Source organism: Miscanthus floridulus, chromosome 2 (assembly GCF_019320115.1).
Source record: "Miscanthus floridulus cultivar M001 chromosome 2, ASM1932011v1, whole genome shotgun sequence".
NCBI lineage: Eukaryota > Viridiplantae > Streptophyta > Magnoliopsida > Poales > Poaceae > Miscanthus > Miscanthus floridulus.
Genome location: NC_089581.1, coordinates 154,333,081 through 154,358,630, shown reverse-complemented (window position 1 = coordinate 154,358,630; position 25,550 = coordinate 154,333,081). Strand labels below are relative to the sequence as shown.

The 25,550-nt window shown below is 47.7% G+C and overlaps 1 protein-coding gene across 1 annotated transcript; it reads right to left on the bottom strand.

Annotated features, from left to right (window-relative positions):
• Positions 1–632: 632 nt before the first annotated feature.
• Positions 633–25,142, bottom strand: LOC136537289 (ent-kaurenoic acid oxidase 1-like). Its single transcript, XM_066529315.1, has 9 exons — positions 24,005–25,142; positions 13,941–14,145; positions 12,748–13,225; positions 12,404–12,661; positions 2,255–2,344; positions 2,084–2,162; positions 1,872–1,978; positions 1,646–1,767; positions 633–735 (listed from the first exon to the last, which is right to left on the bottom strand). The coding sequence occupies exons 1-9, from the start codon at positions 24,681–24,683 to the stop codon at positions 633–635; spliced, it is 2,121 nt and encodes a 706-aa protein (XP_066385412.1). The 5' UTR covers positions 24,684–25,142.
• Between the last annotated feature and the right edge of the window lie 408 nt (positions 25,143–25,550).

The window sequence follows — 25,550 nt, the reverse complement described above, 5'->3', positions numbered from 1 at the left end:
CAAATACAACAGATAACACGAAGCCTGAACCGCATCATTTAACAATTACATTTTCTTCGATGAAGAATAACGTGGTGAAAAAGTATATAAAATAAATATATGGTTTAGTAAATATTAGAACATTTCTTAAGTTTGGTAATTCAAAAACTTCAAACCACATGCAAAATAACGAGTGCATGCCATGTCATCTCGGATTGGCTAGCCGAGCTAAATCGGGGTCACAGCTTGCCCACATTAGATCCTGTGTTGGCACTTGGTAGCGGGAGCCGAATGGGCCGGTCACATAGTGGGTTAGAATCAAACGTCAGTCATGTTTTTTGGGCAGCCAAATTTGTTTTGACCAACTTTAGCATCAAACCAAACATACTCAAACCAAACAAACCTAAGAAGATGTAAATACTAGTTCATTGGCTTCTCAATTTCTGATGTTACAATCACTTATAAGTTGGAGGCTTATTTGTGATTATGAGGCAAAGCAAGGACATGAGTTCAGGAGAAGGCAACTGACATAGAAACTTGTCACAGGAGGCTCACACCATAGCAAAGCATGCCAATAAAAAAGTGTTTCATCGACAAACATTAACAAGTGTTGTTTACTGGGTTCCAGGAGAAATAGTTTGTCTGAGTCCGCCTTATTGTTCATCGCAAACTCTAGTGATCTTCGCCAAGCAATTATCCACCGGCCTAGTGTGAGGAAGGTACTGTATCTTGCAGTTGGGATTTGTCCTCGTGAGCCTGTGGAGACCAGAATAAAAGAGTTAATTTAATTATCTGGATATAATTTTTTTTTAAAAAGAATATCGATCTTTCCTTAAACCTCTATTGACAGGAAAAAGATTTACTATCCTCTGAACAAAATTTGGGTTCTATTTACTATCCCAGTGCTATTTTCTTTACTGGTCCAAGCTATCCATAGTAAGAGCATTTCCAAAACCCACTGCCAATCTTGATTTTTTTGGCAAGATTAAAAAAACTGCTCTCCAACCACTTCCAACCTCACCTCTCAATCTTTCCTCACTTGGGAAAATAGACCTGATTGTGCTGAAATGTAGGCATGACTATTGATGGGCCAATGATGTGTGCGAAAGAATAAAAAGTAGGATAGGGTTCTCAATGCAAATATACAAGAGAGAAAGAAAGTATTAAAATAGTTATGGTGATTTAGAAAATAGTCTAGGATCCATGATGTAAAATTGTCTTCTATATGTTAGAAGTAAGATTTTAGAAATTATTGGAGAAACTCAACAAATATGCTCTCAATATTTCTTTAGCCACTTGGAAAACTCGTTGATTTACCAACTGTTTTTTTTAACTATCGGAGATGCTCTAAGATATGTTTTTTTTCTTCATGTACAAATTAACAGGTTTCGTTAGACGACATGATTTCCAATTGTAGAAAATAGATTAAGATTTTATCGGACTATATTGCATAGGGTAGGAGAAGCTAATATTAAATTAACTATACAGATACAAAATTTCGAAATTTTTGGTATATTTTCAAACATAAAAAAAACACATCCTCTATCACCTAAAAAACTTGAACTTAAATCTCAAATTGTACATGAAGAAACAAGAAAAAAAAGATAATTCTAATTATAGTTTGAGTCTTTTTTCTCTCGAAATGGTTTGAGTCTAAAGAGCGTACTTGTAACCAAGGAGGAAATGGTGTAGGAAGACGGAGATCTCCAGCTTTGCAAGATCGTTCCCAGGGCAGAGTCTGGTACCAAGTCCAAAAGGAAGGAATGTGCCGGCTCTCTGTGCATAACCCTGAAAACAGTTCATTGGAAACTGTACATTTAGCATGCCATTTGATGCTTCTAGGATTATCCAGAGCGGCAAAACCTCAGCAAATTGAATTCATTTCTACGTACCTCCCATCTTGATGGGTTGAACTTTTTGGAGTCAGGATAAACTTCAGGGTCCATGTGTACACTTCTGTACCACAACTGAACCTTCCAACCCTTCGGTATCAGATAACCTATGGCACGCGTGGCTTGTTCAGATGCTGATTGAGTTTATGCAATTCAGGAAGAAGTTATCACTGGAGAAAGAGGGAGATGGTTTCTGGATAAATTAAGCACACCATTCACAAAGACGTCTTTAGTCGCTTCACGGAACGAGACGAACGAGATGTTCACCAGGCGCAGCGTCTCATCAACGACCTTTAGAAAGAAAAAGAGAGGTCTATTTGTTACAATGTTATACATATGATTATCTTAATTTTTTAATATGTTGAGCTTTTGAGAAGTCGTGCCTGTGAGAGGTACTCCATCTTCCTAAAATCCCTCAGGCTTAGCCCCTTCTGGGACGATGGAATGCTTCGCATGATCTCCTCTTGCTCGGCCTGATAAAATGTAGCAATAATAATGAATGGTATATTGAAATATTCATGGCAAAACAGGCATGATCACTACAGGAAAATCAGGCTTTGCCGACTGCCAGTCTCTTTCCCGACTGCCTTTCTCCAGGCAGTCGGCAAAGGGGCTCTTTGCCGACTGTTTTTCTCTGGCAGTCGAAAAAGAGCCTGGCAGTCGGCAAAGCCTCTCCAAGGCAGTCGGCAAAGGCTGGCAGTCGGTAAAGAGGTCTTTGCCGACTGCAAAAGACAGTCGGCAAAGACAGACCGTCGGCAAAAGTGGTCGGACGGGACGGAATTCCGGGCCGTCGGCTTTGCCGACTGCCCTCCGTTAGCAGTCGGCAAAGGCCTGCCCTCTTTGCCGACTGCCAAGGAAAGGTAGTCGGCAAAGAAGCTCTTTCCCGACTGCCATGTTAGGCAGTCGGCAAAGAGTAAGTCTTTGCCGACTGCCGTACCACGGCAGTCGGCAAAGATTTTATTATTATTATTATTTTTTATCCCAGTTTTTTTCTGTGGGCAGTACATATTGTTTGAAATCTCATGTTCAAATTTGGGACCTTTTTATGATATTTTGCTATATTTCATTCAATTATTTTATTTCCTTGCATTTTCTCGCATAGTCCAAATTTGAACTGCAGGTGCATGAAATAATGAAACGCAGCCGTTCGAAAAATAATATTCATGTTGAAGAGTGTATTTTTAGGCCATGTACATGAACCCACTCAAAAAATTGAAGGTCTTGTCCACGACAGATGACCATCCCGATGCGGTATTAGTATTTTTTAATTATAAAAAATCCAAACGAAGTCTGAAAATCACGAAACTTGGCGATGTGTCATGTTATCATATGCGGATACCATGGTAAAAATTTGACGATGTTTGGAGCAAGTTGCGTCATCTGATGTCCAAAACTCCCATATCTCACATGTGATATCATATGTGATCACATGTGAGATATCAGAGTTTTGGACATCAGACGACGAAACTTATTCGAAACATTTTCAATTTTTTACCATAGTCTCCACATACGATATCATGATGTCTTGCCAAGTTTCGTGATTTTCAGACTACGTTTGAATTTTTTATAATTGAAAAATACTTCTACCGCACCGGGATTGTCATCTCGCGTGGACAAGACCTTCTAATTTTTGGGTGGGCTCATGTACATGGTCTAAAAATACACTCTTCAACATGAATATTATTTTTCGAATGGCTGCGTTTGATTATTTTATGCACCTGCAGTTTAAATTTGGACTATGCGAGAAAATGCAAGGAAATAAAATAATTGTATAAAATATAGCAAAATATCATCAAAAGGTCCCAAATTTGTACATGGTACTTGAAACAATATGTTTAGCCCACAGGAAAAAATTGGAACCAAAAAACCAAAAAAAAAAATCTTTGCCGACTGCCGTGGGGAGGCAGTCGGCAAAGGATTTGCCGACTGTATGCAGTCGGTAAAGCCTTTGCCGACTGCCGCTTTACGGCAGTCGGGAAAGGCTCTGTTGTTTTAAAAAAATAAAAAAAAAGGAAGGGATAACCCTATCCACTCACACCCCCGCCCACCCCCGCGACCCGCGCGCCCGCCCCCGCGACCCCCGCCTTCACCGCGCCGCCGCCGGCCCCCGCGTGGCCGCGCGCCCGCCCTGCGCCGCCCCGCCGCGGCCGGCCGCGGCCAGATCCGCCGCGCCCCGGCGCCCGCGCGCGGCCGCAGGCAGCCGCTGCCCCGCCCCGCCGCGTTCCCCGGCCGCGCCGGCCCGCCACGCCGGCCGCCGCCGGCCGCTGCCGCGCGCAGCGCGCTGCCCCGCCCCGCCGTGGCCAGCCACGGCCGGCAGCGCCGCCCTGCCCCGGCCTCGTCCCCCCTGCGCCCGGCCAGACCCCCCCTCCCGCCGGCCATCTCCCCTCCCAGCTACTCCGTCCGGCCTCCGGTGCTCGTCCTCCGGGCTCTCCCTGTCGCTGCCCGCTGCGGCGCCGCCCGTTCTCCTCCTTGCCTTCTCTTGGTCTCCTCCCCAAGCGGCCAAGCCGGCAAGCCGCCTCCCGCCGGCTGCCCTCCGCCGTGGCCTGGCCGGCGGCCACGCCCAGGCTCCTGCTCCCGACTGGCCGGCTGCCCCCCCTGCTCCTGGCTCCTGCAGTCCTGCATCTGTCATCTCTGCTGCAGCTGCACATCTCGGTGAGCTACTGCCTACTGTTTTACTGAGATCCAGATCAGCTTCTATTTTCGATTTTGAATATTTAGTGATTCAGTCATATTGTAGCTTGTAGGGCATAAGAGCACTTTGAATAGATATCATCATTTATGTTATTTGTTAATATCTATTAGTATACGGCTAGTTGCATTTTTAGCCTTCTATTATTTAGCGCCCCCCACCCTCTTAGAACCGTGCTGAATTTTGAGACGAAAACAAGTGTTCAGTCAACGAGCTGTGTGAGGAATGTGTTCAGTCAACGTGTATGTGATGTCGGCCATCGAGCCGTGTATGTGATGTCGGCCATCGAGCCGTGTATGTGATGTCGGCCATCGAGCCGTGTATGTGATGTCGGCCATCGAGCCGTGTATGTGATGTTGAATTCTTTTTGCAGGTTCTGGAAACCTCTCCGTACAAGGGAGGTTCTGCCGAAAATTTGTACTTATATTGTTTTGTTGTGTTTCAGAAAAGCGCGGATCCGAAGTAGCCCCGTGCCTTGGTCGTCGGCCTGCACAGCGTCACCTCGGCACCTTAGGTATAACCCCTCTTCCCGTATCATGGTCTAGGTCGCGTCACCAAGTTAGGTGTCTCCCGTCCGAAATTGATACAGTTGGAAGTAGTACTTCCAACCGTATCTGTTTCGGATTGTCCACGTTTTTTGGACAGCCCACGGATGCGTAGATGGGTTAGCTTCCATGTCTTGCTCATGTCTGAGTTGTAGTTTCGGTTGCACCTCCTGGTTGTTCTCCGGATACACACACTCCCTACGGGGACGTGTATCTGGAGAACAGCGGGGAGGTGCTGCCAAAATTCCGATTCAGACGTGGGCATGCATGGAAGCTAACCCATCTACGCATCCGCGGGTGGGATTAGGACCTATCCTTCACCTATTAGCAGGTAGGAACGCCATGTAGATGCAATGCCTGGTTTTACTACTTGCTTATGCATATGTATTACAGAGGATGGCTAACCGTGATTGGATGTACACGGGCTTTGCAAGAAAGGACGAGGATTGGGTTAGGGGGACCTCTAATTTCCTAGACCAAGCATTTGGCCCGGCTGCTAGAGGGTCGATTCGGATGCCGTGTCCCTGTAGGAGTTGTAAGAACTCAAAAAGAAAAATAAAGGATGAGATTTGGAAAGATCTGTACAGAAACGGCTATGTGGAAGATTACAAGACGTGGATCTTCCATGGTGAAAAAGCCCGTATTAGAGAGGAGGTGAGAGCAGAGCTCAAGAAGTTTGATGGCGATGCCGGGGTGGATGACATGATTGTAGACTTCAACGAGGCACGTGGCAATGAAAGATTGGTGGAGGAGGATCCAGAGGAAACCGCAAAGGCGTTCTATGAAATGATGGAGTCGGCAAAGAAGCCACTTCACAAGTATACAACACTATCGCAACTGGAATGCATGGGACGTCTAATGGGGTTGAAGTCGCAGTTGAACATGAGTCGGGAAGGCTTTAATCTCATGTTGCAAATATTTGGGGAAATGCTTCCGGAGGGTCACGAGCTGCCGAAGAATGAGTACACGTCACAGAAGCTCCTTCGTGCACTTAAGATGGACTATGAGTCGATCCATGCTTGTCCTAATGGGTGCGTCCTATTTAGGGGGGAAGACCTTGAGAGCGCAACACACTGTCCAAAGTGCAAAGCCTCTAGGTTTGTGGAGGTAGAGCGTAGTGATGGCACGAAGAAACAGTCGCCGATCCCAGAGAAGGTCCTACGGTACCTTCCTGTCATACCGAGGCTGCAACGGCTGTACATGACGGAGGAGTCCGCGAAACAAATGAGATGGCACAAGAATGGCAAACGATACAGTGGCAACATGGTACACCCATCGGATGGTGATGCATGGAAGTACTTCGATGCCCAACATCCGAGGAAAGCAGAGGAGGCTCGGAATGTACGTGTAGCATTCGCAACTGATGGGTTCAACCCGTATGGAATGATGGCGGCACCGTACACTTGTTGGCCCGTGTTTGTGATACCCCTCAATCTCCCCCCCGGCGTTATGTTTGATCCAAAGAACGTCTTCTTGTCGCTGATAATACCTGGACATCCGGGCAACAATATGGGTGTGTTCATGCAGCCACTATGGGATGAATTGCTACGTGCTTGGGAGAAGGGAGTCCGTACATACGATCGAGCTTCAAAGAGGAACTTCATAATGCATGTGTGGTACCAGTATTCGTTGCACGACTTCTTGGCGTATGGCATATTCAGTGGGTGGTGTGTTCACGGGAAGTTCCCTTGCCCAACATGCAAGGCAACCGTGATGTTCACCTGGCTCAAGAAGGGTGGCAAGTATTCGTCTTTTGACAAACATCGTCAATTCCTAGATGACAACCATGAGTTTAGACGAGACACCAAGCACTTCACAAAAGGTGTTGAAGTCACCGACCCCAAACCTGAGATTATGAGCGGTGCACAGATCCTTGCCCAGTTGGAGGCTTTGGAAATTGATCCAGACAATGGTGGTTTCAAAGGATATGGTGAGACACACATGTGGACCCATGTATCAGGCTTGCATAGGCTCCCCTACTTCAAGGACCTTCTTCTTCCACACAACATCGATGTAATGCACACAGAGAAGAATGTCGCCGAGGCACTCTGGGCTACAATCATGGATATAAAGGGGAAGTCGAAGGACAACATTAAAGCTCGACTAGACGTGGAGGAGATCTGCGATAGACCAAAGTACGTGATGAAGACACCTGTTGAAGGCAAGAATTGGAGAAGGGGCCCGGCCGATTACATCATAAAAAGGAGCGACAGGAAGAAAGTGCTTGAGTGGATCAAGACGTTAATGTTTCCTGATGGGTATGCGGCGAACCTGAGTAGGGGAGTGAACTTGAAGACTATGAAAGTCTTAGGGATGAAGAGTCATGACTTCCACATATGGATTGAGCGGCTCCTTCCTGCGATGACCCGTGGATACCTCCCAGAGCCAGTGTGGCGCGTTTTGGCAGAGTTGAGCTATTTCTTCCGCCAGCTTTGTGCCCGTGAGATATCTCGGGAAGTGATTCTTGAGCTGGAGCATGCTGCACCTCAGTTGATATGCAAGTTGGAGATGATCTTTCCTCCTGGCTTCTTCCTGCCGATGCAACATCTGATTTTGCACCTGCCGCGTGAGGCACTTCTGGGGGGGCCTGTGTGGGCTCGTTGGTGCTATACAATCGAGAGGTGTTTGAAGACTCTTCGTAAAAAGTGTAAAAACAAAGCCAAAATTGAGGCTTCTGTGGCAGAGGCATTCAGAGTGGAGGAGGTGTCCAATTTCACAAAGGCATACTACGCTAAGAACACAACCCCTCGTTACAACGAAGAGTGGAGTTTATCTACCCTCAGCCTTTTCAAAGGGCAACTCGGAAGGGGAAGCACAGCTACCTGCAAGACGTTACAACAACATGAGTTTCACACTATCATGATGTACGTGTTATTGAACCTTGATGAAGTGGTTCCTTATCGAACATAAGTTCTCAATGAGCTAGTTACATATGCAGTCAATATCCTCCACCTATCGTGCCGACATCCTCTCTCTTGTTTTTTCAGGGAGTATATTTGTCAATTCTGGAAAAGGAATAGACCTCCTACCAACGAAGAAGAAGACGGTCTTCTCAAAAATAACAATCCCGATTTTATCTCTTGGTTCCATACGAAGGTACGACACAACTTACCTCTTTTGAACTTTGAGATTCCACTTTGTTCCTAGGAGCGAGTAATGTAGCGATCCATCTGGTCTCAACTTGCAGGCACGCACGGATAAAGAAATGAGTGATGAATTGAAACAGGTTGCACAGGGCTTTACATCTAGGGTGGAAACATTCACCGTTTATGATGTGAATGGCTATCGCTTTCGCACGAGGAGCTATGAGGATAGTCGGCCCACCCGAAAGACCACATGCTCAGGAGTTCGTACGTCCGGCAACGACAATCTCGACTATTATGGCATAGTCGAAGAAATATATGAGCTCCACTTTGAGGGCATGAAAGAACTTAAACCAGTGGTATTCAAATGTCATTGGTTCGATCCTAATGAAGTTAGAAGACAAGATGATATTGGGCAAGTTGAAATTCGACAGGATTCCGTCTATGCTGGTGAAGATGTCTACATTGTGGCTCAACAGGCCACGCAAGTTTACTATCTCCCATGGGCGTGCCAGGACGATAAGAGGCTTAAGGGTTGGTTCCTTGTGCACTCGGTATCGCCACGCGGTAAATTGCCTGTCCCAACTGATGATGATTACAACTTTGACCCAACGGCAGATAACGGAGAGTTCTATATTCCTGAGGGCCTAAATGGCCATTTGTCGATAGACATTGAATCGCTGATGGACATGGAAGTAGACAACGAGGTTGATGAGGATGAGGGTGAAGTAGTGCAAGATCCTGAAGACATAATCATGCTAGAGAAATGGAGGGCTTGTCGCGAACTAGGTGTTGAGGACAGTACAGCTCAGGCACGCAAGGATTTCCAGTGGAGTGATAGCGATGATGATGATGATGATGATGATGATAGCGATGACGTGGAGCCAACCACTATCGTTCGTGGAGATGCATTCTAATTCATGTATATACTATATTGTTTAATTATTACTTTGTTTTTGCAATTATTACTTTGTTATTATTACTTTGTTATTATTCTAATTCATGTGCTAATTGGTTTAATCTCTGTCTTTGTTTTTGCAAGCATAGGACAAAATGCCGGGCGGAAGTAGACCGCGGCGAAACACAAAGTCGATCTACGCACGGGCCCCGACACCGACAGGCATCGATGACGAGGCGTTGGAGGTGCCGACGTCAGAGGAGACTCGGTCACGTCATAGGACAGCGAGGCAGCAGCTCTTTCCCTCAGACGACGTGCAGGAGACCGGAGACGACAGCGAGGAGGAGGAGGGGGAGGAGGAGGAGGGGGAGGAGGAGACACCAGGGGATTCGACTTCCTCAGGTTCGCGCAAGGTCTACCAGCGTGGGATCACACGTCTCCCTAGAGCGACGATCGCCTTGGAGCACCGTCCTGTGATTCGACCTGAAGGTTCTAAGTAAGTAACCATTTATGTTTTTACGACTTATTCATATGACATGTTTAACATTAAAACTTCAGACTAACAATTCTTCTTACTGACTTGTGCAGAGGCTGGCAGATTGTGAGCGGGGGTGGTGCACGCAGTCCGAATGGCATGCTGGGCCTCCTGATTAAGAAGCACTACCCTGGCCTTATCGAACTCGACGACGGGACCAAGGTGGTGCCTTGGCATTGGTCGGACTTCTACAAAGTCAAGGACGCACACGAGGTCCCCATCGCGACAAAGATCAAGATGGAGTTTTGGGTGAGTTCTTATTGCACTGCTTTGTCGATACACATTCGCTGGACGTTTTTGAACTAATGAAACATGTAGGACTGGTTCACATGTGACGAGGGGTATGAGGACCGGGCGTCGGTGGTGCAGGACCGGGCCGCCATGGCGCGGGTGAAGGACATGTACTACGAGGCGCACGTCCAAGTCCTCGTCACCTACTACGCTGACGTGAAGCTTGAGAGGCTGCCACCCGCGGACGCCAAGAAGATGCTCCACTACCCTGAGACCGACGTTGCCAAGGACATCTACATGCAGGTAATTAAGGAACATTGCTTATGATTCCTTCCATGCAAATGAAGTAGAAGACGTTACTACTGATTCATCTTCTGCCATGTCATGTAGTTTCCTGCTGAATGGTGCAAAACATACATGGACTGCTGGGAGGCCATTGTGGACGCCTGGAGAACGCCGGAGTCGTATGAGGAGCGTCGCAGTCGAAGTGAACGTGCCAAGATGAGGCAAGGGCCGGCACACCACCAAGGGAGCCGCTCCCTCGGACAGTACTGTGACGCATGGGTAAGCTTCTGTCGATTTATTTATTTATTTATTTATTTATTCTATCTCATTACGTGTAATCGTCCTTGTGTGTTCCTTGCAGTCCCGCTACCATGACGGGCAGGTCATCAACTTGTACGAGGGCTACGCTTTGTCGAACAAGGGCAAAGCGTCTGATCCGAACAACGTCTTCAGCTCGGCAGATGGGCCCGAGGCGTACACCAACCCGAACGTCTATGAAAAGATGGCCCGGTACACCGAGGCGGCTCGCCAGCGCTATGGTCCGGACTACGATCCAACCCAGCAGCCCCTGGACACAGACCTCGTGATGAGGACGGGAGGAGGGAAACCGCACGGCCAGTACTCGATTGCCAACAATGCAATCGATCCGACCAACGTTCCTAGCCTTCGTCAGATTCGTAGGTCCACCAGCACGACCTCCGACGTCCCCATACGCCGTCGGCAGCCGTCCACGTTGGCAGCGGTTCAGGTACCTTCAGTTCCATTCCTCGTTAATTGGTTTTACATATGTACCTAATTACCTGGGTGTGACATTGCAGTCCGAGCTGGCCGAGCTGCGGGCCGCGACAGAGGCCCGAGAGGAGGCCCATCGGCGGGAGATAGCGGCCAGAGAGGAGGCCCATCGGCAGGAGGCTTTGCGCTGGAGGCAGGACTTTGCCAGCTACATTCAGAGCATTCAGATCCCTGGTGCTGTCATGCCTCCTTTACCCGCCACGATGTTCGGTCCAGCACCTATTGACCCTACGGGGAGTACGGTGAGTATATATATTGGTCTCCATTGTTTTCACGAGGTCTGTGTAGCTACTAATGAGATCATGTCTACTTTGTGCAGTCAATGTCAGCGGGTTCGAACCCGACTCCTCCAGATGGACGTTCTCCTGGGTGGCAGGTTGTTTCGCCTCCGACATACTTCGGGCCTCCGGGTGGCGGTCTTCCTCGGCCTCCACAGTACGGGACCGGAGCGGCGGTGAGCTACCCTCTGCCACATACCCACCACGCGCACACCGGGTGGGAGCACCGCTACACGTCGGCGCCGCTCCAGCAAGGCCAGTCCTCATGGTCTTCGTGGCCTTCAGTTCAGGATGAGCATAGGGACCGTGGGTCGCACGAGGAGTGAAGTTCTTTTGGTTTGATGTTGGACTTGCGCACTTGTTTTTTATGTTTCGATGATCTGTGGACTGTATGGATATTAATGCTTATGGATGCTTGGATGTGATCTATATGTGAATTCGTGTTATATATGCGTGCATTTGGCTTATATATATAAATGTGTGATCTGTGTACTTTAAAGTGTGATATGTATATGAAAAAACAGGAGAGAAAAGAGAAAAAAAAAATTTCCAGCTTTGCCGACCGCCTTCCTGGCAGTCGGCAAAGCCTTTGCCGACTGCCAGGAGAAAAGCAGTCGGGAAAGCCTTTTTCGACTGCCAGGAGAAAAGCAGTCGGCAAAGGCTTTCCCGACTGATTTTCCCCTGGCAGTCGGGAAATCCTTTGTCGACTGCTTTTCTCCTGGCAGTCGGGAAAGCCTTTGCCGACTGCTTTTCTCCTGGCAGTCGGGAAAGCCTTTGCCGACTGCCAGGAAGGCGGTCGGCAAAGGAGACGGGACGGGACGGCGACGGAGTCTTTACCGACTGGTTATACGGCCGTCGGGGAAGCCTTTACCGACTGCTGTCCGGAAGGCAGTCGGAAAAGAATTCTTTCCCGACATCTTCTCTCCCGGCACCCCTTTGCCGACTGCCTAGGCGAAAAACGGTCGGCAAAGCCTTTGCCGACCGTTTTTCAGCCTTTGCCGACTGCTTTCGGCAGTCGGCAAAGAGGCCGATTCCTGTAGTGGATGATCTGGATATTCAAAAGTTTTACTCTGCCATCATTTTTTGACAAAAAAAAGTGATTACGCACTTAGCGGAAAGGAAAACGTAGCTAGCTCTACGTGTAGCAATTAACTAATTAACCGTGAGTTCATATATAGTCTGTATGTAAGGTATACCTTTGCCTTTGCAAATATCTCTGGGTTTTCCTGCAGAAACACCGTAGCCCACATGGAGATGTGGCCGGACGACTCATGACCCGCGTTCAGGTACATGACGAGGATGTCGATGATCTCCTCGTCATCCAGCCTCCTCCCGTGCTCGTCCTCCACCTCAATCAGGCGGTCCATCATGTCCATGCTCGACCTGGGGTGCCGTTTCGCCGCCCTCCTCTTGTTCAGGACACCTTGCAACACCGACACCAGCTTCTTGCGAGCCTGAAATTGTCCAGCTAGGTGTGTTAATTGAAGTCCATCCATTTTGTGTGCAAGATCGATCGGGCATGCATGCATGAGCATATGACCTTGAAAGCCTTGTGGAAGGCAAAGCCGGGAAGGTTAATGGCCATGGCTCTGATCCCGTAGTTGATGTCGGTGTAGCTCCTCTCCAGCGCCAGCATCGTGGCGTCATCGGCTGCGGTCAAGAATATCTGCACGATGATCTTGAACGTCATTCGCCGCAGCTCCGTCAGGAACTCGATCTCGCCGGCGTCAGACCATCCACGCAGCGTGGACACGACAGTGCGGTCGATGAAGCCCAGGTACGTGCTGAGCGCGTCGAAGCCGTTGATGGGCGCGGCCGTGAGCTTCCGCAGCCTCCGGTGCTCCTCGTAGGGTGAGGTGAGGAAGGACTTTGGGCCGATGAGCGCCATAGTGGCCTTGGGCCACCCTACCACGAAGCTGTCGTCGTCCATCAGCACCCGTTTGCACGCGTCCGGGGTGACCACCAGGATCGTCGGTTTGCTGAACATGAAGGTCCTGTACACGCCGGTGCACCCAAACCTGCATGCCGCAACACCAAAGTGATGGTCTACTTGCTTGTCCATATCAGAACACGTGCATAATCTCACGAGCGCTAAAGGTCAGTTTGACAGGGTTTCCACTTGTGCCTAAATGAATATATGTGGCTCTGGCTCCTCTTATGGAGGGTCTCTTAACCTCTCCATTTTTCGGCGCATCCAAATTATTTTCAAGGACTTGCCATGATAAGGGGAGAAAGGGAAGGGAAGCACGCTTAAAAGAGAATAATACATCGGGAGTTGTATGATGCGTTCCGAAAGGATAAATTGCTTCTTAAAAAGAGTTTATTATTGATTCTCTCTTAATTGGTTAGATCATAGGGGCGATGATTTACTTCATAGGCGAGGTCTCTGATTCAAGTCCAGATGGCCCATGGTAGAGCTAAAGTTGCTTATGAAAAAGCAGATAAGTTGATACATTAGAATAAGAGCCTATGTTTAGTTCTGGATTTGACCAAAACCAAGTTTACTAACCCAAACACAATATATAATTTTTATTTCCCTTGTATATAGCTTTAACTGCAAGTCAATTTTCACATGATGGTACATCTTTTGTAAATCCTCTACGAATTCACAATATATAGAGCTTTAACGTATTTTTTTTTGAGACGTTATCATAGCTGATTGATAACACGGTAACACCACCTAGAGGCAAGGTAATTAACCGAAGATGTTATCGGGAGAAGGCGGCAGCTAACCGTCGGATGAAGGAGCCGATGAAGGAGTCCGGTTTGCCGGACTTGAAGGCCCAGAGGAATGCCCACATTGCGCCGACGACGGGCCACCCCATGTCCCCCGGAGGCAGCTGTGCCCGCCTGCTGGCACCGAGCGAAGCCTCCCAGGCCCACCGGTGAGCCCTACGCACGAGAGCGTCGATGACCACGATGACCACGGCGGCTACCACTGCCCACAAGCCCGGTACTGACATGCTGTCACCCATTCCGCCGTAAGCGCAGAGCAAACGATGCCGGAAACGCAGAGCAGCGCAAGAGGTGGAAGAGATAGGGTAGTGACTAGTGAATGTAGTCCTCCTGGTGGTGACGATTGTGTTGTGTTTGTTGCCTGGGAAACAGCGGTTAGCTTTGTATTTGTAGTAGGAGAGTGTATATAACGACGAGCGTTGTGACTCAGTAGCTCAGTAGCGCCGTGCAATGTTAGTGCTTCTGAAGAAGGTGCAAAGCGACATCAGTGTAGTAAGAAATTAAAATACGTGTCTCTTGGGAGACATCCGAGAAATTAAAATACGTACGAAAGAGAACGACAAACGGTCGCATGTTGCACTCGCATGGCATCTGAGTTTTGGCATCTCACCAATGAAGTCATGAACATGACATCACTGCCACCTCTTGGAGTTTTTTAAGTGTTGGATGCTGCCTTCCCTTCACGTTTATCCCGCGGGAGAGCCCGAAGCAAACCGAACACATGGCATGGCATCCACTATCCACCGTCCAAAAAGGTCATTAATCCACGACTGGTTCGTCTTAACACGTGATGATTTCACGTGTACGTACGCACGGTGAATTCACGGTAAGTGTCCATGGCTACACTAGGAACCACCTTCAGTTAATGTTTTTCTTCCTCATATATGCCAAACGCTCGCATGTTGCACTCGCATGGCATTTGAGTTTTGGCATCTCACCATTAAGTCATAAACATGACACGACTGCCATCTCTTGGAGTTTTTAAGTGTTGGATGCTGCGTCCCCTTCACGTTTATCCCGTGGGAGCCCGGAGCAAACCGAACAACAGGCATCCACTCATCGATGGCCAAACAGGCTAGGCCCGCTAGGCCGGCATAGGCATGGCACTACAAAGTACGGCCCGAGCATGGCCTGGCCCGACCTATCGTGCCTATGCCTAGCATGGCCCGGTAGTAGTGCCGTGCCTAGGCCGTAGGCTCGGCCCGCAGTGCTGACCCGGGCACAGCACGGAAAATGGGCCGGCACGATGCGGCCCGGTCATTTTCTAGCATTAGATTGTCCCAGATGCACCATAGCCGTTGGATCACAATGAGCAACGTATATAAGAGCCAAATCCTAACTTTCTATATGTTCTCACTCCGTCACTCCTCCTGCCTCCTTCCTTTCTTCTCATCTTCTCGTCTCCAGAGCCAACAGTAGCGGCAGCTTAGGGCAAAGAGCGCGCGGTAGCGCAGGTGCGAGCGAGGGGCTGAGGCCGCACGGCGGTGGCGGCACAGGCGCGGGAGTAGGGCGCGTCCCCGCGGCGGCGGCGCTCGGTCATGGGTGTAACACCCTCGGTGTTACACTGTGCAATCTTTTGCTAAAACATGTTATGAGCATCATGGTTATGTGCCAATGTATGTAATATAGTGTGTGAATCAATTTAGGTAACTTAAAACGATTAACAGAAATGCTTAACGAAAGGCCGTTCGTGACGTATAAAATTATCAAGTATGGATGTTTGCGAATTTTTATTGAACGAAAACACTATAGAACGTATATACAGAACTTTAGTAAAGTTGGAAGTATGAACGTTGTAGATGACATCTGTGTAGTTAGAAATTAAAATATGTCTCTCTTGGGAGACATTCGAGAAATTAAAATACGTACGAAAGAGAACGACAAACGGTCGCATGTTGCACTCGCATGGCATCTGAGTTTTGGCATCTCACCAATGAAGTCATGAACATGACATCACTACCACCTCTTGGAGTTTTTTAAGTGTTGGATGTGTATAGAAGAACATGACCTTAGTTGTAGATCTAGCGAGTACATCTTACTATAAACATGATGAACACACCCTAAAACTTTAAATTACTAGATCTAGAGGGAGAGGAAGGGATGGAAAGGGCTGACCGTCTGTGCCCTTGGAGGAGGATCCGCTCACGCCCGCCATGGAGTCGGTGAAGTCTGTGCACGGGCAGCGATATTCGGGGAAGAGGGCGATGAAGTCGTCGACATCGGTGGAACGGGGCGGCGCGGCTGGTGGCTTCCCGTCACTGGCTGCGCCCCTCTTTGATCGGGATTAGGGTTTAGGTTTCGGTGGGGAGCTCGGCTCAGGCGAACCTCGTACTCAGAGCCGTCGGCCCCCACCTCTATATATAGCGCAGTGTGACAGAGCCCTCTAGCCATAGTGGGCTGGGCGACCCCGATCAGGGCGCGGATCAAAGGCCCAACTAGGCTGTTGGGTCCAGTTTGGGATTAGAGATTAATCTAACAATCTTCCCCTTGATCTCCTATCATCTTTCAATTTCATATAATTTACTTTTATTCATTCCATTATAGATTAGCGCATAGAGCATGTTTCATCGTCACGGTCAATTGCCGATAGATTTAACAACTACAACACACAACTCTGTTCTGAAATAGATACTTAACTTTGGGTCTTCTTTTGTCCAGGAATTATAGGCTTTCCCTTAAACCCATGCCGGCTACATGTTCTCTGAACATGTTGGGTCATAAGCATTTTGTAAGCGGATCCACGAGCATCTTTTCGGTACTTATATGCTCAAGACTTATGACATGATCCCGGACTTTATCTTTCACAACATAATACTTTATGTCAATGTGTTTGGCAGCACCACTTGACTTATTGTTGTGGGCATACTGTACTGCCGGATTAATATCACAGTATAACTTAAGTGGTCTATAGATGTCGTCATCCACCTTCAAACCGGGTATGAACTTCTTTAGCCAGTTCACCTACCCTGTTGCCTCATGACACGCTACAAACTCGGCATACATTGTGGACGATGTAGTGACGGTTTGCTTTGAGCTTTTCTATGAAATGGATCCCCCTGTGAGAGTGAATACATATCCAGATATGGATTTTCTATCATCTCCCGCATAATCAGAATCTGAATATCCCACTATATGGAGTGAATCTGATCTTCTATATATCATCATGAGGCTTTTCGTTCCTTGCAAATAACGCAAGACTTTCTTTACTAATTTCTAGTGTTCTGTTCCAGGATTGATCTGGAATCTACCAAGTAATCCGATAACAAATACCAAGTCAGAGCGCGTACATACTTGAGCATATTGCAAGCTTCCGACACTGAAGCATATGGAACCATTTTCATTTGATCAATCTCATACTGATTCCTGGGGCATTGAAAATCCCCATATCTGTCGCCCTTGACTATAGGAGCAGGTGAGGGACTACATTTGTGCATATTGAATTTCTTTAAGATCTTTTCTATGTATGCCTTTTGTGACAGTCCTAATACCACTTTACTTCTATCTCGGTGAATCTCGATTCCTAGAATGAACAAAGCTTCACCAAGATCTTTCATATCAAATTGTGAGGACAAAAACTTCTTTGTCTCCAGTAGTAGACTAACATCACTACTAGTAAGTAAGATATCATCCACATACAGGACAAGGAAGATAAACTTCCCATTCTTAAACTTTGCATAGACACAATTGTCCTCTATATTCTCTTTAAACCCAAAATTCCTTATTGTCTGATCAAACTTCAAGTACCACTGTCTTGAAGCTTGTTTTAATCCATAAATAGATTTCTTTAGGCGGCATCCCATTCATTCTTTTCCTTCCATGATAAAACCTTTCGGTTGTGCCATGTAAACATTTTCCTCCAAGTCCCCGTTGAGAAATGACGTCTTTACATTCATCTGATGTAATTCTAAATCGTAATGTGCCACTAATGTCATTATGATTCTAAAAGAATCCTTACATGAGACTGGAGAAAAAGGTCTTATTGTAATCAATCCCTTCTCTTTGCGTAAAGTCTTTTGCCACAAGTCACGCTTTATATCTCTCTATATTCCCTTGAGAGTCAAGTTTTGTTTTGTAGACCCGTTTACAGCCTACTATTTTGGCTCCTTTAGGAATTATTTCCAAGTCCCAAACTTTATTGGCATTCATAGATTTTATTTCATCTTCCATGGCCTCAAGCTACTTTGATGAATGATCACTTCTCATGGCTTCTTCAAATGAGGTGGGATCATCCTCCATTTGAAATTTCTCAGTATTGTATACTTCATAGTTAGCAGGAATAACTGATTTTCTAACTCTTTGAGACCTTCTAGGGGCCTCCACATTTGGCACATCTTCTGTTTGAGGCTGTTGTTGCCCCCCTCATATGTGGCAATAGGTTCTATAGGATCCTAAAGAATAGGTTCCTCATCGTCATTTATTGTTGCCACATGCGGAATAACAACAGTTGCTGGCACCATAGTATCTTGCACTGTCGGTGCAGTGACAGCCGGTAGTGAGAAAAATGGTTCATGAATCATCAGAGTGGGCGCATACACCCGTTTCTCTTCAAGGTCAATTTCTGAAGCTACCATGCTCCCCCTCATCATTTAATCCTCTAGGAAGACAGCGTGTCTCGTTTCCATAAACTTTGTATGTCTGTCTGGATAGTAGAAACGAAAACATTTTGACTTTTCTGGATAGCCAATGAAATCACAACTTATTATTTTGGGATCTAGCTTTCCAATATTTGGGTTAAATACTTTAGCCTCAGTAGGACTCCTCCACACACGTAAGTGGTTTAGTTTTAGGTACCGACTTACTTGTACTCTATTGAGAATATGAATGGCGGGTTTTAACGCCTCCATCCACATGCTCAACGGTAAGGTGGAGTAACTTATCATACTGCGCACCATAACCATTAGGGTACGATTACGTCTTTCAGCTACTCCATTCTGCTGAGGTTCGCCCGGTGTAGAATACTAGGCTACTATGCCATTCTCCTGTAAGAACCTTGCAAAAGGTCCAGGAACTTGGCCATATGAGGTATGCCGACCGTAGTACTCCCCCCACGGTCAGACCTGACTATCTTAATCTTTAAATTGTGTTGGTTTTCAACTTCTGCCTTAAATATATTAAATTTATCCAATACTTCTGTTTTTTCTTTGATTGGATAAATGTAGCCATAACGGGAGCAATCATTTATGAATGTTATGAACGAATCATAACCATCCACACTCTTTACAGAAAACAGACCACAGATGTCTGTGTGAATAATCTGTAAAATTCCTGCGCTTCGTTTGACATCTTTTTTAATTTTCTTTACATATTTTCCTTTTATGCATTCTCTGCATTGTTCTAAATCTAAGAACTCTAATGGAAGAAGAATATCATTCTTAACTAGTCTTTCTATTCTTCTCCTCGAAATATGGCCTAAACGATAGTGCCATAATTTCGACAACGCATCGTGAGCTCTCTTTCGTTTTCTGTTTACATTCACAGATGAGGATATATTCTTATTGTCGCACGTAACGTTCCCATCATCGCATACAACATTCACATCATCACGTAGTGATAACAAATAAAGCTCATTTTGTAAGATAGCAAGACCAACACATGCATTATTAAATGTTATCTTACATTTGCCATTTCCAAAATGACAATCATATCCATCATTGTCCAAGCATGAAACACTAATCAAGTTTTTCTGTAAAGAGAGAACATAAAGTACATCTCTAAGTAAAAGTGTGAAGCCATCAACAAGCTCTAGAGAAATATCACCAACGGCTTCAACATCTGCTTGGACTCCATTTGCAACTTTAACGTGTCTTTATCTTCTTTGTGTAGTCCTCGTCGAACGGAATCTCTGTAAAGAATTAGCAACATAAACAGTTGCACCTAAGTAAATTCACCAAGTGGATTTCGAATACTGTACATACAGAGATTCATTTATGAATGTAATAATGTTCTCGTATTTCTTTGCCATGATCATCTTTAAGTAATCGGGATAATCTTTCTTATAATGTCACGTCTTCTTGCAATAGAGACATTGGTCTTTCTCTACTGTGAACTTATTCTGCTGAGGCTGATGCAGCATAGAACCATTTTCCTTTGACTTTGAGGAGGAGTAGCATTATTATTCTTTTTCTTGTTGTCTTTCACATAATTGATAGTGCCACATTGGCAGCTTTCATTCTCTCCTCCTCTTGCACACACATAGCCATTAGCCTCTCTAAGTCTCACTTCTCGGGCTGTATATTGTAGTTGACAACAAAAGTGTTCAATTCCTTTGGCAGGGAAGCAAAAATCAGATGGATAAGGAACTCTTTCTTGAGAGCCAGATCCATTGATTTTAGCTTGGATACCAAATTGCCCATCCTTAGTATGTGCTCTCTTATGCCACCATTTCTAGAGTAACTCTCTGTCACCAGCTGCTTTATCAGCTGGGTAGCATATATCTTTGAAGAGCCAGTGAACTGACTCTTTATTCTATCGAGGTACTCGGTGACCGTCACACTCTGGGATTGAGCCCATAATTGTAGGCTCAATCATGTTCTTTATCACAGCCAAACATTTCTTGTTGGCAGTGACCTACTTCCTATGCTCAAGGTCATAGGACATCTTTTGGGATTCAAAATCCCTCTCTCTAGTTGTCCAAGCAGCATCAGCCTCGTTTGTCTCCCTCACCGGTGCCACAGGCTCAGTGGGATACGGTGAGGTGACTACCCAGTCCACCTCAGCCAAGATGAAGGTCAGGTCAATCTTTTTCTTCCATTCCGTATAGTTGTCACCTTTAAGAGTGGGGATCTCTTTGATACAACCCATCAAGCTGTATCCGCCTGAAAACATTATTCATATAGAGTGAGAACATAAATAATAACAACAATTGCATGCCTTGATTACAACGTTGATCAAAATTAAAACATACAATTGTCCTATACACTAATTCTACATCATCGTTGGACAGAAATAGAATTAATACATGACAAAACTCATAAATAACATCATAATATTGCCATTAATCAACGTTGGTTAGAATAATAATAATATTATAATAAACTAAAAACATATCTATTTTTTTAAATTAAATTCTCTCGTTGGTTCGAATTTAATAATGAAAATAACAACTTTAAATACGTAACGGAAAGCGTAAATATTCTCATTATTATTTTTTCAGAAACTTTATAGTACTGTACTTTTCTCTGAACAAAATTATCATTGGATCAAAATTGTGCAGAGTTGGACATCAAAATTCAATTAAAATTCATCAAATATGTATCAAAAAGTTTCTGGAAAAATAAAACGAAAGAAAATTCTGTTTCACTGTGTTTCTGGCCATTTCGGCCCAGCAGAGCAGAAACGCGGCCCACGGCCTAGCGCGTAGCCGCGCTCGCTCACAGCACCTCCCCCGCGCCCAGGCCGCAACCTGGGCCTGGGCCACGAAAGTGGGCCGCCGCGCTCGCCCGCCTAGGCCGAAAGTCGGTCCAATGAATCCGGGCCGTCAGATCGCATCGGACGGCCGCGCGCGTGGATCGGGGATATAAGAGCCGACGCCGCGGTGACCTGTTGAAACCCTAGCCATTCTCTTATGTTCTTTCTCTCTCTTCGCCTCGCTCTGTTCTCTCCTCAGCGCAGTCGCAGCGAGTAACCGAGCAAAAACGAAAGCGACTATGGCGTCGTTGCCAGCCCCCTCGCCGGCACGCGTGCTCCCCACGTGGGTGAGCGCGCCGCCGTCAAGCGGACTAGCAGCGGCGCCCTTGGCCGGAGCTCGCACGGCTCGACCGTCTTCCCACGCGCTGGCGAGGCAGCTGCGCGTGCACGGCGAGGTAGGCCCCTTCCCCTCTTCCCCTTTCTCCTTTCCTTCATCTGCTTTTGGATTTTCTTCTCGGATTTCATCCGATTGGGGATTAGGGTTAGGGTTAAATCAAGTTAGGGTTAGGGTTTTCTGTTCTTTTCTTGCCGCCCGTCGGCGAAGAAGGCGGTGCGACACCTTTCCCCATGCGGTGGCGGTGGTGACCGGCAGTTGAGTGACGCCCGCCACCCCCTGATCTCTTTTCATTTTCTTTTACCCGGTTAGGGTTAGAAAATTCGGATCAAAACTAGGGTTAGGGATTCGATGACCCTCTGTCTCTTCGATTTCTTTTCAATTCTCTACCCCATACTAGATCTGCACACTGGCAACCCGGCTTTGATACCATTAAAATAGTGATGGTTCAAAAGGAATGTCTGCCATGTTATTATTAGCAATAATTGTGTAGTGGGATGGTAAGGATGGCTCGTGTGAGGGTGTGTGTAGTGTGTGGGAGGGGGGAGGGGGTTCTGGGTTTGAATCCTAGAGAACATATTGAAAGTGCAACTAGCAGCTCTTTAGTGGGTTTTGGTGAATCGTATAACAACATGATTAAAGATCTAACAAGTTTGTTAAGCGTTGAGGTGAGTTTGATTGTATTATATGAATTTGAGAATGCATTATTGAATAAATCATTATGGCTCAAAGCTCAAATGATTAGCAAACAAGTACCACATTCCATATGTGATTGATATCGTGAAGAATGGCAAGCCAAAGTACGTGAAAGGATAAAGGGACATGTACTTATGTATATATGCGTTTTCACTCTGTCGGCATATATTTATCGTATGGAGCATACAAGGAGCAAGTCAGCCCAGCTCGCCTTCAGCTCAGCCCAACAGCCGCATCGAAGCCCAACTTGAAGCCTCCTTCTATTATTTAGCCTCATCTTGGCCCATTTCTGGATCCGCCCCGGATATCATTGATTCAAGTAAAGACAAGTCAAGGCATGTATTGTGATGGATAATCTTTGAAGTATGACTTGGGGATGATTAATGATTGATCTGGGAGTTCACCTTGAATCAATTGACAAGTATAAGTTTGAAATATCAAAACAGACATTGTTGACCGATATCAAATTCCCCTCTTATGAAGCTTGATCATGTGTTGTGAAACGAGAAGTCAAAATGCGTATTGTTGAAAAGAAAATCTCATTCTATAGTTCAAGTAGAATACAACAATGTGTAAAATATATGGCATATGTACCTCCGCCCTTTCAAATTATAAGTTACTCTGGTTTTTTAGGTACAGAATACAAGCTACGAAAACCATAATATATTCTGTACCTACAAAAGTCTGAACGACTTATAATTTGAAACAGATGGAGTAGCTTATAGGAAAGTCGTTAGAGGGTGTTTTTCATTATCTAAATGGCTAAAGTTTGATTGTATAGAAAGGCTCTTAAGTTGCTCTACGTACACATGACTCGCAGTTACATACCATGATATTCACACACGATACAATCACAGCTCCAAAATCTGTAGCTGCTACTCGTCGTCCCAGTCATGAGACTCCAGCCGCCGCCGCTCATCGTCGTACCAGCATATGCAGCTGAGGTCGATGAGGACATCAACGATAGCAGCATCCGTCTTCTGCCGGTCGGCGAAGTGCAGCGTCTGCACCATCAGCGCGCGCGGCTGCATGCTGAACCGCTGCGCCCGCTCCATACTCCGCTCGTCGTTCCACCGCACAGTGTCGTGCGCCAACGGGCTCAACCACCGCAGCAGACGCTCCACCGCATCCCTCGATTCCGCCGCAGCCAGCCCGTCCACCGGTTGCCCTTTCCAGCTCTCTCTCAGCTTCGCGTTCATGGCCTCGCGAATGCTGACGGGTAGCATCTTGTACAGCGCGTCTCTCTTCGACAGGTCGATCATCCCTTCCTGCACTTCCTCGCTGTCACCTGCCGCCGGCGGCCTCAGCGCCGCGAGCAACGTCTCGGCAGCCAAGATCACGTTCGCGTATCGCAGCTCCATGCTCGAGCCACCGACCGTGCTCACTGATGGCTTGATCGATTCTAACAGTGGAGGGGTGGCGTCTTTCTGGCCGAAGATGGGAGCCGAGTGCCGGAGCGCCGCGGGCGTCGCCGACCGGTGTAACGGGCCGGACGAGTGATGACCGAGCGCCCACGCGCGTCCTACCGTCCAAGGTGGAAGGCCTGGAACGGACGCGCCAAAGGCAAGGGAGATGCGTGCGAGCACGGCGAGGACCGACTTGGCCATGAGCCTCGCCGCCTTGCCGGCGGCGACGTTCCAGAGTGATCCCTCCATGAGCCGTCGCACCTTCTGCCGCTGTGCCCTGAGCTTGCTCATCAGCTTCTCTCCGGATTCGGCCGCTGACCTCTTGCCCGTCCCCGACGACTGCGCCGGGATGGGCCCGCTGTGCTGCTTCCACTGCTCCATCCGCCGCTCGGACGCCTCCAGCTCGCTGAGCGCGTCCATCTCCGCGTACAGCTTCGCCGCCACGACCACATGCCGCTCCATCTCCTTGAACCGCTTCGTAGCGCCCCTGGAGAACCCGACCGTGGCGTCCAGCTGCGCGAGTCGGCCCCGCTTCGCGTCGGCGTAGATCCGGTCGAAGTCCCGCAGGAGCGGCATGTGGCCGGCGCCGGCGCAGCACCGCGCACCGAAGCGCGCCACGCTGTCGGCGGCGCGGTCGAGGTCCGCCAGGAGCTCGCCGCACGCGAGACGGAGCAGGAGAGCCTGGTCCGCGGACGTTAGCCGCGCGACGCCCTCGGCGCGCAAGACGTCGGCGCGGAGCCTCCTGACCTCGACGTCGGACACCGTCCGGTGGAGCGACACGAGCCGCGACATGGTGGCTGCTGCCTCGAAGGCCAGGATGCCAAGCCCGTCGACGTCGTCCCTGGGGCCGACGCCGAGCCTCGAGCGCAGGTCGGCGAGCCATGTCCTGGCCGGCATGGCCGAGAAGCAGTCCCTTGTACGTAGTACGAAACTAAAGAAACTAGTAACAAACAAGCAATTCTTTGTATGTATGCGGTTGACCTCAGAAACAACAACATCTGCAGCTCATGTTTAATACCAGTTCGATAAGAAGATGGCGTGAGATGATACGTATGAGATGAGTCAGGAATTCTTACGTGGGCACAACGCGTTTGTAACAGCAAAGAGTTAAGCAAGCAAGCAACGCAGGATAAGGAGAAAGGCAGACGAGACGACGTGCAGTCGGCACTTTTGGCAGTGCGAGTGGGCGGCTGCCTGGGTCTAGTCTAGAGGGAGAGGCGAAGTCGGCCCACGCTTTGGCCGAATCAGTAGCAGGCGAGCAGCCATGTACGCGCCGGCAGCGGGGCGCTGGCCGGTTCTTCAGCCGCATGCAGGCGCGCGGGGGAGAGCACTACAGCACAGCGCCTACAACTACAACTCAACCAGTCTGTTCGGGAGGTCGTATCGTATCGTGGATTATTTACTGCTGGCTGGTTTGGTGTGAGAGAAAAATACTGTTCCCGACTAAAAATTTACGATCATTTACGAGCAAGCGAACAGGCTTACCTTCTGGATTAATTAAAGAAGTGATGGAGCTGACCCGGCCGGAGACCGACTTAGATCCGCGGCCCAAGTCTTCGCCGACAGCGACACTTCTTTCCCCCGCCCGCGAGTCTTTTCCTCGTCTCGCTGGAACATGTCCGATCCACGTCCGGGACACGTCGCTGGGCCGCTGGGGATGGCGCATGGCGCCGCGGAGCGAGTTCGAACTTGTCGCCTCACTCCCGATCACGACTTATGGCCGTCGCTTTCTCACTTAAGTGCACTTTGGAAAGAGAGGGCGTC